Source organism: Nasonia vitripennis (assembly GCF_009193385.2).
Source record: "Nasonia vitripennis strain AsymCx chromosome 1 unlocalized genomic scaffold, Nvit_psr_1.1 chr1_random0009, whole genome shotgun sequence".
Lineage (NCBI taxonomy): Eukaryota > Metazoa > Arthropoda > Insecta > Hymenoptera > Pteromalidae > Nasonia > Nasonia vitripennis.
Window position 1 is genome coordinate 1,203,581 of NW_022279596.1, and position 17,587 is coordinate 1,221,167.

At 52.8% G+C, this 17,587-nt stretch overlaps 1 protein-coding gene across 1 annotated transcript; it reads left to right on the forward strand.

Annotated features, from left to right (window-relative positions):
• The first annotated feature begins 6,883 nt into the window (after nucleotides 1–6,883).
• On the forward strand, nucleotides 6,884–9,995 carry LOC100118723 (septin-2). Its single transcript, XM_001602571.6, has 8 exons — nucleotides 6,884–7,560; nucleotides 7,629–7,749; nucleotides 7,834–8,170; nucleotides 8,261–8,372; nucleotides 8,467–8,659; nucleotides 8,760–8,887; nucleotides 8,954–9,127; nucleotides 9,685–9,995. The coding sequence occupies exons 1-8, from the start codon at nucleotides 7,546–7,548 to the stop codon at nucleotides 9,865–9,867; spliced, it is 1,263 nt and encodes a 420-aa protein (XP_001602621.1). The 5' UTR covers nucleotides 6,884–7,545; the 3' UTR covers nucleotides 9,868–9,995.
• Nucleotides 9,996–17,587: the final 7,592 nt, after the last annotated feature.

Consider the following 17,587-nt stretch of genomic DNA (forward strand, 5'->3'; position numbering starts at 1 on the left):
GCCTTCGCTCAACGGCGTTCATTTCGCCGGTTTCGTGACACAAATACATTAGATACATACGGCGGGAGGAATTCTCGCTCACCGAGCTGATTACGCGCGGCTCCGTTCCCGTTCCCTCCGCGCGCTTATTAATATAAAAGCCTTTGCGTAGCCGAAAGCTCGAAAGCTCTCGAGCGAGAAAAAAGGCGGCGGCGGCGGTGGTCGGTGGAAAGAAGCAGGAGGCCGGCTGTCCCGCGGAGAGGTCGAAAAAGGGATGCTGGACTCGCGTGTGTGGCTATCGATCACCCCCGCATACATCCACCCTCGGCGCGTAGCGGTCTCCTCGGAGATTCTCACCCCCCCTCCTGCCGAGTTGGAGCGAATTTACCTAACGTAGGCTCTCTCTCTCTCTCTCTCTCTCTCTCTCTCTCTCTCTCTCTCTCTCTCTGCCGAGCTCGCCCCCTTTCTCTCTCGCGGCGCGGCCCTATCTCTGCTCCCCATCTGCGTCGCGCTCGCTCTGCCGGCGCTTGCTCTATCTTCGCACACACGCCCGGCTTTCCCCTTTCACGCCGGCCCCGCTCGCCCTGGCCATCCGCTCCTACTACGTCTTATTCGCTATCTCCTTCCACTCTACATCTTTTTACTCTTTCGTTCTCGCACCCTCGTTCGCATTTCCAACACATATCCGTCTCGCTCCCGCCGCCGCCCCTCGTGCAGACTCCTCGCGCGCGCAACACATCGCGCCCCGAGGAGGCCTATAACGCGCGCGCGAGCACACACGCGCACACCGACGGAGCGAGCGAGAGAGAGAAAGCTTGTTACAGACGTGACGGACCCTCCGTACCTCACCAAGATGAGACGAGTGCGAGGCAAAGGGGAGCGATGCTTTTAGAGCCTGGAATATTCACGAGGCGAGGCGAGGTGGCTCCTCGGACAACCTAAGCATATCCACGCACTTGACGCGCTGCTGCTGCTGCTGCGCTCGCCGAAGACTGCCGTCGCGATGACGTCGAAAATTTTGATAAATTCCTCGGAGCGTTTTTTCATTTTTCCGTTTTTCGACAGAAGAAACACAATGCGAATCGGCGATCGGTCGATCCGTGGCAGTGAGGGTCCCTTCCAAAGTTCTCGGCGTCGGTTTTAATCCTTACGCAGAAGCGTAGAATAGAGCTGGCTCTCGTCAACTCATCTGGAACGCTTTCAAAGTCCGAGAAGTGTTTGTTGAACCAACAGCGTGTGAACGTGTCTCTGCCGCGCAAAAACAAGCTTACCGCGTGTCACACGCAGTCTAAAAGTCGCCTCAGTGCTGATTGCATTATAAAGCGATTTTCCCGGAGCGCGGAGAGCATCCTCAATCCTCATTAAGGCGTAAAAAAATAAAACGACGCGGAAGAGCCCGCTTGCAGTCCGCGTGTAAACGTGACCGACTGAGCGCTGTATACGGTATACGAGGCGTGTATAATACCGCGCACAGCCATATATTTTAAAGTTTAAGGCCTATACTAAACAGCGGAGCGCATAAGCCACGCTCCCCGAGAGGGAAAGCGGCCGCAAGGGCTTTTCGACTGCGGCGGCGCGGCTCAAGTGCGAGTCGTAAACGTACTTTTGTGTGTCTATGTGTGCGCGCTCGTGACGAGCTGCTGGCCTATACGTACCGCTGCCACATTTCGGTGCACGTACGCACACACGTGTGCCGAGCATGTTGGCTGCGCGCGCGTTCGCTTCCCACAAACATCGTTTCCGCGTCGACAACGCGCCCGGTGACCGGGTCGCCGCGGATTTTCGTATTTTTCCGAGCCCGAAAATTTGGCTTCGCGCGAAATATCGCATTTGCCCTGCTACGTATGTAGACCGCGAGGAAGATCGGGCGTGCGAGAGATTTACAATAAGAGAGGATTTTCATCGGGGCGCGAGTAGTGGAGTTGGCCAAAAGCTGCATACATGCAGGCGAAGGAGAGCAAGAGCAGCGGGAGAGGTGGAGAGAGGAGGCAAGCGGAGACGGAGAGTCTTCCTAGGTCGCCGCCCGCTGTGTGTACGCGAGCGCGTCCTTTGCTCGGGCGAACAATGGGAGTGCGGCGCACGATCGGCCGAGGCAATCGGTGACGGTTTTACAGTCGCTACAAATCCACGTCAGATATACGACTACGCTCCCCCCCCCCCTCTCTCTCCCTCTTGTCTGCAGCTATGCGCGCGTGCATTCGGAGGAGGACGACGCGACTACTGTGCTAAAGGCGCGGCGGGAGAGCACGATTTCCTCGGTCGCCCCCAGACCTTCGCGAATTATCGAGGAAATTCGATCGATCGCCCGTGGACGACACCTGCAAGCGCAGCGAAAGCTCCCTCCGCGGAATTTTTCGGAAAAATCCAGCCCCGCTACTCCTTTGCAAAATGAATGAGGCGGGCGGAAGATGGAAAAGCGATTACGCAGCCGGCAGTTTCGCCGCGCTACCTACATCGAAAGGAAGCCCTCGAGTACACGCGCAGCGAGTGCGGAGTCGAGGGGGGCCGAAGAAAGCGCAGAAAAGTGAAATTTGGAAAGTAGAAAAACGCGCGCAAACAAATCCTCGCGCCGGTTCCCCGGCTGTCCCTCTGGGACTAGCATAATCCGCCCCTGCCTGCGTGTGTGAGCGAGCGAGCGAGCGCAGCCCCTCGGGCTATCTTTCCGGACCCTCTCCGAGCTGCTCGGCTACGGCGGAGGATATAGATTCTCGCGATTCGCGACGCGCCGGGAATCGCATGAATAATTTCCCTCCCTCTTCCCTCTCGCCCCCGCGCGCTCGCACGGCTACAGAGACGATAATGCCTTCCTCTTAAAGTTGCGCGCGCTGCGCGTTCCTCAGCTCGGCGCCGGGCAAGAGGGAAGAATTCGCATTGTCTCTCGACGCCTTGATGAAAACCGCGCGCGAAAAAATGATGAAGGAAATGTTCCACGGCCAGGCCTCTCGCGCTCCCTGGATGCGAAGATTATTTTCGGTTTTCGGGAAAATCCAGGGAGCCAGGGCCGCGCAATTATTTAGAATCGCAGGCAAATTAAATGCAATGAGTCGGAAGGCCATCAATTCGTAAAGAGCAATCGAGAGCGAGCGAGGAATCGCATATTCCGAGCATAATCGCCTCGGAATTTAATCTGGCGTGGTTCCTCTCTCCCTCCCTCGCTAGCTCTCGCTCGCTCCGCCGCCGTGGAGTGCATAGTTTATTCGCCGCGCGCGGAGATCGCGGGAGCGGGGAGCTCCACCCGCTCCCGAGGCATAGCGACTCGGTCTCTCTCTCTCTCTCTCTCTCTCTCTCTCTCTCTCTCTCTCTCTCGAATGGCAGAGCTGCCACCCCTCTCATTGATTGCTACGGATACCGACGAAGCGCCGAGATTCGTCTATAATTCATGGCCTCGAGAAGCTGTCCCGAGTCTCTCTCCGACTCGCTTGGCTGTCTCTCATATGTGCTCTCTATCTCTCTCGCTCAGTCTCGCTCGAGCCGTGTGGCGCCACGCTCCGCGAGCAATATCGGGCCACTTTCAAGTCTTTCTTTGATTATGATGATCCGGAGCGCGTGCCACCCGTCCCTCTCAACTATTTATGTGTCGCTCGATCGAAGCCGATTAACGCGCGCGGATTCGTGTATGATTAATTTTCCCAGCTCGCGGCGGAGGCCTTGAAAAAGGCCTCGCACACGAGTGCCCTTTCGTCGTCGACTCGAGAGGCCAATTCGCGCGGAGGACTCGGGGCATTAGGCGATCTTTCTCGAGGTTGTCGGCTCGCTCGATTTTCGGTAATTACGGAGGCGCAGCGGTGGCAATCTCGCGGAGGCGGTGGCCAAAGAGCCTTCTCGTCGGCTGCACCGCGGGCAGCAGCAGCAGCAGCCGAGTCCGAGAGATCAGTCTGCTGCAAATGACAGGAGGCCGGGACTGCGTTAGACTCGCTCCTTTATCCCGCATATACTACTGCACGACGGCGTTCCCTCATTATTTCGCCGATGCACGCGAATTCGCTTCTCGCGTCCCGGTGCGGCGGCGCCTGACTCGCGCGGGCCTTTCATCTGCGCGCGCGCGCGTACGCGCTGTGTAATTGAATAGAATGACTTTTTTAAATAGGCTCTCTCTCTCTCTCTCTCTCTCTCTCTCGCTTGCGCCGCGCACCACTAGCTTCCCCCTCGAGGAAATTGAATATCGAGAAATTACGGAAGATGGACGAGGCGGCCCTTTAAATGCACAATAAAAGGAGCTTTGGCGCGGAAGGCTTCGCTGCGTCTCTTGCCACTCCTCGGCCGCTCTCCGGCTTTTTTCTCGACTTTTTCGCTTCTTCCCGCTCGAGAGAGGTAAGTGCTTTCGACTCGGGCATTTTCTCCTTTAATGAAGTTGTGAGAATTTCTCTCTCTCTCTCTCTCTCTCTCTCTCTCTCTCTCTCTCTCTCTCTCTCTCTCGCCTCTATGAGGCTTTTATTAGCGGCATAATCTTCTGGCATTTCGAGGGGGAGGCAAAAAAGGACAGCGCGGCACGCTGATGGAAATCCCGATTGGGAATCCAAGCGCGCGATGATAACTCCTTGATTCGAATTCATCGCGCGCCGCGCGCGAGCAGGTAAATAGCAGCAAAAATCTCGCGGAGAAAGTGCAAGCGCTGTGGCCAAGAATATCCATCAGAGCTGGGGCAGGGAGAGAGAGAGAGAGAGAGAGAGAGAGAGAGAGAGAGAGAGAGAGAGAGAGAGAGAGAGAGAGCGCGGGCGAGCGAGCAAGCATCAGCAACGGATTCATTAGGCCGGAGGCTTCATTAGCAACCCCCGCTGCGCGCTCGCGCTTGCGCGGACGCCTCTCTTTGGCTCGCTCGCTCGCCCTACTCCGCTGAGCCGCCGAGCCGAGAGAGTCCTCTCGATCGGCGAGAGTGCAGCTACTCTTACCGGCCGAATCTGCCGTGATAATCTCGCTGTGGCGTGCCGCGAGCCCGCTCTCACGTGCGCCCACTCCCGCGCCCGCAGCTCTCGCGGCTCGGAAAGAGGGACGCTCACACGGGGGAGAAAAAGTATAATAAGCGGAAAAAGTGAAGCGTCGATGAAACTCTCGCGATAGGCCTGCAGGATGCAGCGCCGCAACGATACACCCCCTGAAAGTAGCGACAACGCTAAGACGGGGATTTCCAAGTTGTAAATACCTCAGCTCGGTGTTTCAAGATCCTGTCATTGTTCCGAGCCCAGCGGGGCTCCTCCTCTTCCTAATGACTTGCGACCCCCTCTGCTCCGAAAAGCCGGCGATCCCACAGGCGCTCGAGTATCTCAGCCCTATCTGAGCCGCAGTGCCGATGGAAATCGGCTCGAATCACTCTCCTCCGCTGGCGAGATTTACGAGCTAGATGCGTCGATTCATTTTTAACGCGGCGACGATAAGTCGTGTGTGCATTGCGAGTCGGGTACACCTCGTGGATAAAAATTCATTTCAGCCGTTTTGCTCCAAAATGAGACAAAAAATATCTATCTATTTGCATTCGCGATACGAATCTCTCGGTTTTCGTGCGGTGCTGAGTGCAGTTCTGCGACCGGCGCTTTGATCATCGGCAAAGCACGCGTTTCCCTTTCCAGGCGCGGCTATAGATAATCACGATAAGCTTGCCGTTGAACTCGCGAAAAGCGCGCGATTTCAACGGCGAGCGAATTTTTTCAGATCAGACATTCCTTCTTCGAGTGTCCGACGAGCCGAAGAAAATGTCCTTCCACTGCGGAGTGGAGTAGTATGGCGCAGCTAATCGCATTAAGTGCCGCATCTTCCTGCGAACCGGAGCCCACGCGGTTGACTCGCTCCCTTTCCGCAGGTCGCTTTACTCCAAATCCGTAGCTGTATACTTCTTATGCACGGCACAAGGAACTCGGGTGCAGGTAGCGCCCCGTGACGCGCGCGTTTATATTGTTTTAACGCGCGCCGCACACGCGTTAGATCGAGGTCGTCTTGCTGCGTGCCGTACGAGCCCCGGCATCGCTTGCGAGGGTTACTTACTTCCCCGCTGCCGGACTGCGCGGAGTATATATTGTATATATTATACGCTGAGCACGACGTGCCCTCAATTGATTCTCGCTTATTTCGGGGAAGCACGTGCTGCTCCTTTCGACCCGGGCCCCTCCGCCGGCGGCTACCTGCATATTTATGAGCTTGTAAAAGTTTTCCCTTTGTTGTCACTTGGCGAGTTCCTGAGTTTATCTGCCTGTGCGACGTTGCAATTTCGGCGCTCGATGCGACGCATGAAAAATGAAATTCGATTAATTAGACCGGAGCGGTGCGAATCTTGGGCCGCGCCAATTTGAAATATTAATCGGGCATGATTCGATAGCCAAGGATTAGCTATTCATGAGTGGCCTGACAGTGATTCGTTAATAATACAGAGGAAGGAGTCGTGGGTGGAGGCGAAAGATCATCCGAAAGCGGAGATGCGCGTTCGTAAAATTGCTTTGCATATACTGCATAAGCCCCGAATTAGAAACATCCCCGTAGAGTTAGTCGTGCGCGCCATCAGTCAGAGAGCCGGCAGCCGGTGTCGGTCTGTGTATTTTGTCTGATGGGGAATACAGTTCGGGGATTATGGGACACTGCGAGCATCGCCGGAGAAAGAATGTGCCTAAGACGATTTACGGCTGCTCTTCCTTCTCATTCAGCTCTCACACTGCTCCTCGCAGAAGATTGATCCCGATTCCGCGCGCAGGTTCATGTGTACTTAGCCGCGAGTCAACAATCGCGCCCAATAAAAATTTACGAGGAAACAAGAGAGACATTTCACTCCCGAGCGATAAATTTCACCGCGCGCGTATACTTTACTTGCATCAATTAATATCTCTTATCTTGGCCGTATACGTCGGTTACGCGAGTACATTATGCGACTCGGCGGATTATCCGTGCGCTCGTAAGGGGTTATGCGATTTCGCGGCGCAGTCGAACGTCGTGCGCGTACAGCGCGCGTGATTCGTGCGCGGCATTCAAATGCAGATTCGCCTCTGACGCGAGAAAGGGGGATGGGGCATGTACGAGCGCAGCCGTACGAGGAGACGAAGAGAAGTATTGTCATCGTAAATTTGGCTTTTCTCCTCGGCCGAGCCGTTTGCCCGACTGCCAAGAATAAGACGTAAATCATTTTGTTTTCGTTGGCGAATGAGCGAGAGGCGAGAGAGAAAAGGCGAGTCGGCGCTTCTACGTATGCGCAAGTTGGACAAAACGGATTTTTTCGGAAGACCTATTGATTTCATACGAGACGTTTCCCCTCGCAACATATTTTCGCGCACAGAAAAGAGGCGATTGGTTCCGGTCAGCCATTTACGAGAATCGCTAACTAACACCTCTATTTAGAATTACGATTCCTCGCTGTTCTCTTTCCGACTATACAGTGTGCGCGTGAAATTCTCGGAACGAGTCCGAGCGTCGATATTAGACTGTACAAGCTTATGAAATCAGTTCGGGCATGGCAACGGCCTTCGACAGCTTCGATTTAAGCACATCGGACGTAAACTGAATCAGTGTGTATGGTGTTCGCGAGTGAATCTGTCGCGTCGCTTTATAAGTTAACCGTCATAGCCAAGACTGGCTTTATTGCGTCTAAAAATGAAAAATTCCAAGGTAAGTGCGCATTTAACGCAAGTGTAGTTGGCAGTTTGCGATAAGCCGAGTGTTTAAACTGATTTCAGCCATGCGAGCCCTTCACGCGACAATCAACGCTGCAGGGACACATCGGTTTTGACAGCCTTCCTTATCAGCTTGTGAATAAATCGGCGACCCAAGGATTCGTTTTCAACATACTGTGTATCGGTACAGGCTTTCGCTTATTTTGAATTTCCAAATATCGGCTGCTCACGCGAAAAGATGATGCGCGTTTGCTTGTATTCTTCGTAGGTGAAACTGGCATCGGCAAGTCGACTCTCATGGATTCGTTGTTCAACACCACCTTCGAATCTCACCAAAGTCCACACACTTTGGAAAAGGTCAAACTGAAAGCCAATACTTACGAGTTACGGGAGAGCAACGTCCGATTAAAGTTAACGATTGTAAATACCGTTGGCTACGGCGATCAAGTGAACAAGAGCAACAGTTTAAAGGATATTTTGGATTACATCGAGGCTCAGTTTGAAGATTATCTACAGGAAGAATTGAAAATAAAGCGATCGATGCCCAGCTACCAGGATACTCGCATTCACGTGTGTCTGTACTTTATCTGTCCGACCGGTCACGGGTAAGATTGTTTGATTTGATTGAAAAATTCAGCATCCATGCACATTGCAAGCATAAGCGAATCTGCGAAAGCCGATTGAATTGTTTTCAGACTAAAAGCCATCGACTTGGTGTGCATGCAAAAATTGGATAAGAAAGTAAACATCATTCCGATCATTGCGAAAGCCGATACCATATCGTCCCTCGAATTGAAGCATTTCAAGGTGATGCACGCGTGTGCTCGAGCCTGTGTTATGTGTGCAGTGCGACACGATCGCAGTGGGATCGATTTTTAATACTCTTGACGCATTTTCACAGAATAAAGTCATCAGCGAGCTTCGAAATTTCGGCGTGGACATTTATAAATTTCCGACAGACGACGAGAGTGTCGCGGATGTCAACATGAAAATGAACGCTCAGATACCATTCGCTGTAGTTGGCAGTACGGATTTCATTCGCGTCGGTAATAAAATGATGCGATCTCGCGAATACCCGTGGGGCGTGGTGGAAGGTAAATTGACCTACTCGCGCTTGCTGTCTCATGCAGCTGCCATGTTTTCTTTATGTTGCAAGTGATTTTCACGGATACGTAATCGTTCCTCCTCTTTCAGTCGAAAACGAATCCCACAGCGATTTCGTGAAGCTCCGCGAGATGCTGATTCGCACGAACATGGAGGACATGCGCGATAAGACTCACAATTATCACTACGAATTGTACCGGAGAAAGCGGCTGCAAGAGGTATGCGAACGAGTGTTCGACTGCTGATGCGGAAGTACAGCGAACTTGTTGTTTTTTTTTTTGCAGCTGGGCTTCGAAGATAACGAAAACGAGGAGGGTCTTTTTAGTTTCCAAAGGGTGTGCGAAATGAAGAAGGCCGCGTTTGAGCAAGAAACACAGCAGAGAGAGGATGACATGAGAAAGTCTTTCGTGATTCGAGTCAAAGACACCGAAGCTGAATTGAAAGAGGCACAGAAAGAGGTGAGTTTCGAAAGAATCTTTCGCCTGGTTATATCGTCGCTCCCTACGAAGAGTAGCACTGTACAAATTTCCCGTCATAAGTAGCACAACTCATTTGACGCACTCTAGACTAGCGCAACTCTAAAACTATAAAAAAAAATTACCGATTTTTGCGAAAATGTCCCTGATGAACATTTTTAAATGTTCACAATTCACAACTTTTTACCGAATTCAAAATTGTTTTCACAAACACAATAATTTTTTACAAACGTTTTTTTAATTTGTTCACTTTTTTTAGAAATTTTCGAAACTTTTTAAAACTTCCAGGTTTGTCTGTCTTTGTCCAAGGTTTTCATCAACTCAACTATAACCCAATAATCCAATAAAACCGTAAAATACTCACATTTTAAGTAATATAAGTCGCGAGCTGCGCTAGTCTTCGCGGGAAATAAATACCTGAGTTGTGCCACTCTTGGAGGCATTTCTGAACTGTGCTAGTCTTCGTACGGAGCGACAATATGCGATATCGCGCGTTGTACTTAATTACGTATATACTCACGCATCTTGTGCGCTTGCAGCTTTACGATAAATTTGAGCAGCTCAAGCAGGACTGCGCAGAGGAGAAGAAAAGACTGGATGAAGAGCGTCAGCAGTTGGAGAAAGAAATCAAGGAGTTCAATAGGCTGAAAGTTCAGGCGACCTGCATGCAGTATCAATCGACTTACACGCTCACTTTGAGAAGAAACAAGAAGAAACCATAGATCGATGATCTTCGAATAGTTCAATCGATTATTTGTTGAGAGTGTTGAGGCGATCCTTATGTTAAGAGTGAGAATCGAAAATACAGGAATAGCCGCATTCTATTGCGTTGTATTGCATTAAAAAAAAATTGCAATGTTCTTAGGTCAGTCCATCATACAGCTGTATAACTTGTTGCCATCCGTGTATATTAGGTCCTATTGACGTACATAACGTCATATTATAATATACACGAAGACATTTGAACACACGAGTCGGAAATCGGTTTTTCCGACTCGCTGATTCGAGAAACGTCGAGGTGCGTTATTATCTGCTCGTCGAGCGCGCTCGAGCTGTCCGCGTCGGAAAATTTTTCGAAAAATTTTCCAATACTCAGCCGCGTTGCCGTTCGCAGATTAGAAGAAAATGCAAGGTAAACGCACATCAGGCGCGCACGCGAGAGCAGCTCCATGTAACCAGCCAATCCTTGTAACGAGTACTCGAGAGCGCCTGCAAAGTATACGCGCAGCTATACAGGGGAGCTCGCTTGCTCGCGCTTGAGCGAGCTGTCACTCCGTGATAAGTATACAGCGCCGCGGAGCCTCTCCGTCATAAACGCCGGCTGGATCGGCGCGCAGCTTAAATCCGACATACGTCTCCCGCGAATATGCATCTTCCGGGCTCGTGTGATTTCATTCGCGATCGAAGGAGCCGAAGGTTTGCCCGATTTTCGAGAGCTGATCGTCGCCTCGGCTTTTTCACACGCGAGCGAGAAAGCAGTGCAGCGCGAGCTGCGGGACGTACCGATATTAAAGAGGGCCTTACCGAGAAAAGCGTTAAAGCAGCTTTTGAAGAAGCTTCGCTGCCAAGTAATCAGAATTTCGAAATTCGCACTTGGCGGTGTGCGGAGAGGCGAGCCGGGCAAAAATCCTTAATCGTTTTATTACCTCGCGCGTTTCCAGGAACGAGCCTGTCGGAAACTCGAGGGAAAGGGGCAGGGGAAGACGCAATAAAATCATTTTACAAGCAGCGCCAGTAAATTTTATGTTTATAAGCACCTGTGCGCGCGCTGCTTATCCGCTCGCTCGGATGCAGCCGGGAGAGTTCGATTTTCAAAACTGCGCGCGCGCGTGTTTACGAGCCTACCTGCGCACTCTCGGCCGCGCATTCCACGAGCACACTTTGCGAAAACTCCCCGTTTTTATTATTTTTCTCCAAGATCTCGGCGCTGTGGGAAAACCCGCTTGTCGTCCACGGCGCGCTCGCTTAAAATCACGAGGGCGAGAGAGAGAGAGAGAGAGAGAGAGAGAGAGAGAGAGAGAGAGAGAGAGAGAGAGAGAGAGGATTAGCGAAGCGGTTTTATTGCGCGAGATTTGTTCGCAGGTACGTGGCTACGTCTAGCAGCATAATACTGCCAAGACAACGGCTTTATTGCGCCTCGATGCAGCTGCGTGCCGTTTTCCTCACGTTGCTCTCCGCGCCGGACGAGTGCAAAGTTCCGAAATCAATTGTGGATCGTGCGGCGAGCGAGCGAGTACTCGTATACTTGTATATATGGTATACGGGGGACAGGGGAAGAACCAAAACGAAAGCGACAGAAGGGAGGGCGAAGGGACGGACGAGTATGTGTGGCAGAAAAGAGCGAAAAAGGACTAGTGCCGGAAGGCGCACCTGCGGCCGGCCCAGAGCAGCAGCAGCACGCGCTGGTCACTTCCTGATTCGGAGGGTAAAATCAGGTTAATCCTCGATTGACCCCCTCGCGCGCCCGTGCGGGACTGGCAGTTAGCTGCAGGAGGTGGCTAATGGGTATGCTGCCGCGGCTCGGATCCGACCAACCTGTCTGGCTTCGCACCGCCGCCGCCACGGCCGCACTCGCGTCAACGAACGGCAGAGAGAGAGGGAGGGATCTATACGGCGAGCGGGGAAGATATCCAGTCCGGCACGCGACCCGAGCGGGCTTCCAGCGTGCAGTTCGTGTACAGGTAACATGCCTGCCGTACGCGCGGCCGGGCTCGCTGCATGCGCCGGACCGGGTGACACACAAAAAGCCGGGCGCCCATACGCGTATCCTCTACATACTCGTACGCTTCGCTTTAACCGACGATTAAATGCCCGCCGGCACACTTGACGCTGCTTTTTCCACGACTTTATGCCCGCGGCCGTTAAATCGATACGCCACGATCTGTGCGTGCGCCCGTGCATTATTCGAAAGCACGATGAGCGGCCTTGTCAATCAGCGGAGGCTGGTGAAAGATTAATAACCCGATTCCTGAATTCTTCATCGCTGCTTGAAATTGCACGAATCGGGAGCGGAGGAGGGCTGCATTATTCACGCCTAATCCGTCGGAGGCAGGAGACTCGGGCTCACAAAAACTCAATCGGAGCCCTGCTCCGATAAAGAGAAGTGCACGGTCGGGAGAGCGATCGGATGTAGGTCGTCGATTCAAGTGTCCCCGTATGGGACATCCTGCCTATAGAGTAGTCTGCGAAGGAATCCGCTCCGAGCGAGAGAGAGAGAGAGAGAGAGAGAGAGAGAGAGAGAGAGAGAGAGAGAGAGAGAGAGAGAGAGAGAGAGAGAAAGAGAGAGAGAGCAAAGCAGGACCTGCGCGTGCACTTGCTGGTTCCGGGGCCTCTAACGTGGCAGGGAGATCGCACGGGACACTGCTCTGCAGGAACCAAGTTTTTGCGTCATGTTTTTCTGACATAGAGTGTATATGGAAATTATAGCGTTAGTCTCGCGCCCGGCATACCAAATTTTGGCCCGTATTTTATTTTTCGGAGGAAATATCAAAGTCCCTCGGACGCTGCACATTTGCGATTCCCCAGGTCCGGCTGGCTTTCTCGGCGATAGCTTGCATAAATGAATGGCCAAGTGTCGCATATGCCGAGCTCGCAGCAACGCGACGGCGAAGCAGGTGTTTGTATCTTCTCTATACGCATCCAAGGCTGATATCTGCCCGAGTTGGATTTGGAAATGAGCGCTGTCGCCTGTAATATTACGCGAAGCCGAAAAATTTCGTCGCGAGTGTCAATGTCGCGCAACCGAGGCGTAATTTCTGCTCGGTCGACCTTGCTCCGCGGAGGCACGTGGGGAAGATATAACTCGGGTCATAAAGTCGGTGTCAATTAAACAGTCGAGTGCTTCGAGGCAGCTCGCACACGCTGCATAGTCATGCGAGCACGGAAAATGAATGCTTCCGAAAAACTGGTAGATCATCTCGCCGGCAGAGTCGAGGACGACGCGATTTATTTCGTTCCTCCTATGCCCGATATTCCTCGCTGATCAATGCACGTGTGAATGTGTGGAGCGCGGATGAACGATGGAAGAGAGAGAGAGAGAGAGAGAGAGAGAGAGAGAGAGAGAGAGAAAACCACCAAACGTATTTTGGGAAAAGCAAAAAGGATTCCGTGAGAACCAGAGGGGTAGGTAGCAGGCAAGAGTTGGATGTCAAAGAAGGGGTGCTGATTCCGATCTCTCTCTCTCTCTCTCTCTCTCTCTCTCTCTCTCTCTCTCTCTATTTTTTCCCGTGAAAGGGACAGGTGGAAAGGGGAAGCTGGAGCCAGGAAGAAAGGCATCACGGACAGCCACACTCGCGCTGTATCTGTTCGGCAGCCGGCTGCTGCTGCTTCCGTCGGGAATCATCGCGGATTTTCACGCTTTCACGAAGAAAATTGATATTTCACATCTTCGCGCGCACTTTTTACCGTTGCCCGCCGTTTTTTAATCCTCGTGCTTCGACTCCGTCGGAGGTCGTTAAAACTGAAGGGTTGTAGGACGCGCGGCGCGGTCTTTTTCGAAAAACGTTCGCAGCGGCCGCTCAGCCGAGCATCATAAATTACACGAGCCTCGGCAGATACAAAAGGGTTGAGGAAGATCCCGACTTTCCGGGATTGAGGATCGCTCGCATTGGGGGTCGACGGGGCATAAAATTTTTGAGATTTCGTGAAGGATAATTTAATAATTTTAATTTAATTTTCGACGTTCTCGTTACGAGGGCTCGAGCCGTATATACTGCGAGCAGGGATTCCTCCGAGATTTCGATATTCATCGCATTCAAAGCGTCATAAGAAGATGAGCGGATGAATGAAAATTTAGCGCCATTATTATTGTTCGACAACTTGTGTTCAATGAAGTGTTGGGCGAACGTCCAAATAATCCAGCTGACGCTTCCCGTTGACGCTCGTACGTTCGGAAAGGCAATAAGTGAAATCTGTTCCGCTTGCAATACATGCATGGTCAGCGTGTCTTTCGCATACAAATTGACGAGCCGAGAGAGATGTCGAACTCCACGAGGCCGGCAACTCCGAAGACGCTGTCGAAGAGCGCACACGTGCGTGGCGCATGAAGCAATAAAACCGTGCATGGTATACCGGCAGTACTCTCGGCCGCTCCGCATGAGGAACACACATGCTCGGAAGACACTCGACAGCGCGGCATTGTCGGCGGAATCCCTTGTTTGCTCGCACTCGCGGAGATCTGGCGAGCAGCTGATTGGGATTTTCGCGGCGAGCTTTTCTGCTTTTCTACTTCAGCTCCGAGGAGCATCGGTCTTCCCCGCACGTATGCGCGATAACGCTTTGCGTGGCTGCAGAGGGTGGCCGCTTGCGAGGCTCTTATTGTGCTTCGCCCTTTTTTCTTCGCTTCTCGCCATTTCCTTCTCAGCGCACCGCCAGGCCCGAGATAAGCAGCCGGAGCACAGCGCGATGGGAAATGAAAAGCGGCTTTCCAGTCTCGGCGTTCGATTTTTCCAGAAACGACGCCAACAGGTGGCGGATAAAGACGCAGCTCCGCAACCCTTGCGCCTACGCGCGGCCGGGCGGAGATAATTGAAAAGCGAGTCGCTCCCCCGGTGTGGAGCGTATATCTGCAAGATAGGACTCGGGTGCGGGTAGGGGGGGGGGGAAGGGGGGTAATCTCCTCGGCGCGTCGTCCCGCGCGAGTGAGTGCCGGCGATCCAAGAAGCTCGCCGGCGAGGGGAGCGATTAGCGGCTGATGAGTCGGCGATTCCCATAACGCGCGCATCCCGGGCAGGGAAAAACGCACAGCCGCAAGATCCGACGCATGCATGGACGCAGGCGAGAGAGACCGTAATCAGCAGGCGCGAGAAAAAGAATGAGAGAGGGAGAGGGGAGAAAAAAGACAAAGAGAGGGCAGAGGGAAGAGCCGAGCCGAGCGGGAGGCGACAACCTGTTGAGCCAGACAATATCGCGCGTTTTTACTAATGCTTCGCGCGCTCGACGGCCGAGGGCTTGCAGCGCCGCGCCGTCTGTCTGCCTACTCTCCCGCGACCCACATATACAGGTATAATACGCCTCGTTCGCGATTCCCGCCGGCGCGGCTGCAGCCACGTGCGCGGGAGCCCACGCCCTGCGCAGTCCGCAGTCTCGTTCGCGCTCTGGCTCGCGGCTTTGCGAGCTGCCTTTTCCAAGTATCGTTTTGCGCGCTGTGTTTTCCCAATGCGTTAGCGCTCATTAGCTGAGCCGCCGGTTCACGTGTATCATCGAGCCACTTCTCTCTCCGCTGTTTGCTCTTCCGCGCGATACCGTAACTCGCGAGGCCTCGTTTCATCCTACGGGATTCACACCTGCCTGTAAGCGCGAATCGCGACTGTGCAGTCCCACGGGATGGGGGCTGCAGTTTGTTCAAACTCCCGGACGAGCGGCTCGACTCGGGCAGCGAAACTGAAACAATACGAGGAAGAATAAGCGCCCGCGGAGGAATTTCAAACTGCACTTTCGTTATTCGAAACGGTGACGCGGCGCTTTTCTTTCGGGAAAAAGAAATTCAACTCTGTCATCTCGAAAAGCCGCCTCTGTCATCGGGCCGAGGCGAGCGAAAAAACGAACAAAAGGCGATTTCGACGCAATGCATACGCCGTAGACGAAGCAGTATGCGTGAGCTCAACCCCTTCAGAACATGGATAAAAGCGCCGATAGGATGGTGTAAAGTTCTCGAGCTTCGTGGCGGCCTTGATCGAAATGGCCCGATGCTAGAAAATTTGGTCGCGCAGATATTTTAAGGGGCAGCGCACAAGAAGCCGCGATAAGTGTGCGCGCAAAATGAGAGGGGAGCGGATAGTGAGGGAAGATAAGAGCGAGAATTAAGGAAAAGCGCGTGACGAACGAGCGCGGCAGAGAGAATAGGAAAGCGGGCCGGATAGGAGCCATTTACGGGAGCGCATCTGCCGGCAGCGCTAGTTGTAATAGTATACGCATGCAGCGGCAGCGGCAGTGGTGGTGGGCCCGAGAGAAGAGAGCGAAGTTTGCGCTTCCCAGGCTCCGAAATGCACCTGGTCTCCCTCTTCTCTCCTTTACTTTTCGGCTCTGTCTCGCTCTCCGCCGTTTTCTCAGCGCGAGTGCGCCAGCTCTCTCACTCTGTGTTGACTCGCTGTCTCTCTCTCTCTCTCTCTCTCTCTCTCTCTCTCTCTCTTTCTCTCTCTCTCTCTCTCTCTTGGCTCGGGATTACTGCATGCAGAGAGAGAGAGAGAGAGAGAGAGAGAGAGCTATACGTGTGCGCGCTCCTCCTTCCTCGAGGATATGCTTTCGTGGAGCTGAATAGCTCTCGGGATACATTCGGGACGTTCAATGGCCCGATTCCCGTCGAGCGCCCGGCCCATCGCCCTTTTTCTTCACTTGTCTGCTCTGCTCTCTCTCTCTCTCTCTCTCTCTCTCTCTCTCTCTCTCTTTCTCTCTCGGGCTCGCGTATCTGGCCCAGTGCGATGTACACGTCATGCACAGCCAGCTCGCCCGCGGAGATTTATCTGCGCGCGGACGAGATGTCAATCGCGAGATTTACGAGTCGCGAAGGAGCTTCGCGCTGTTTATGGCGGATCTTCGGCCCTTTTTGCGCCTACAAACTTATCGGGCAGTCCAGCGCGAAATCCTCGTTTGCAAAAGCTCTAGGGCGCGTGATTGCTTCGCTCCTCCTTTTCGCTCGCCTGCTTTCCGCGCAGCTGACTCGCTATTTTAGCCTATATACGCTATTATTCTAGCCTAAACATATTGCAGCATAAGCTTGCAAACAAATAGAAAGTCCGCGGAATTCGCGCATCGGCCGGCGAGAATTGATTTATGTATCGTCGCGCTCTCTACTCCGAGTTAATTGAAACGTCGTTAAGCAAAAGCCGGCAGCTATATGAATTGGATCCGCGACGTACTACGCGCAGCCGTGAAAAAGCGTCGCTCTATAATTGAAATTCTTTCGGAATCGCGGATACAGTTTCACCGATCACGCTGGCGCGCGTTTTGAGCGACTTTCACGTTTCTTTCTCGGCGGCGCTCTACGTGTGTGTATACAATACGGCGCGAGCGACGACGAATACTTCTTATCTCTTACTCGGGACTTTCTCTGATGCTAGAGCGCTTTCACTGTACTGTGCGTCGTTCACGAGTTCGCCGATACAAGAATAAGCGAGAGAGAGAGAGAGAGAGAGAGAGATAGAGAGAGAGAGAGAGAGAGAGAGTATTATTTACAATCGATCTTACCTAACAGCTGTCCCGTATGTGTGTGTGTGTGTGTGTGTGTGCGCGCTGTTACGTACGCGTGACTCGGGACTTTCTAGAACAAAGGGAACGAGTCGACAACGATTGCAGGAATATAATATCGCTATACGTTTATTGCCGTATTTCGATCGAGGGCGTTTTGAAAATAATTCATCAAGACAACGCAAGCGCGATAATGATCGAAATGGCAGAGGCAACTCGCGCTGCATAAATGCCAAGCAGAAAGAAGAGAGTCCCTAT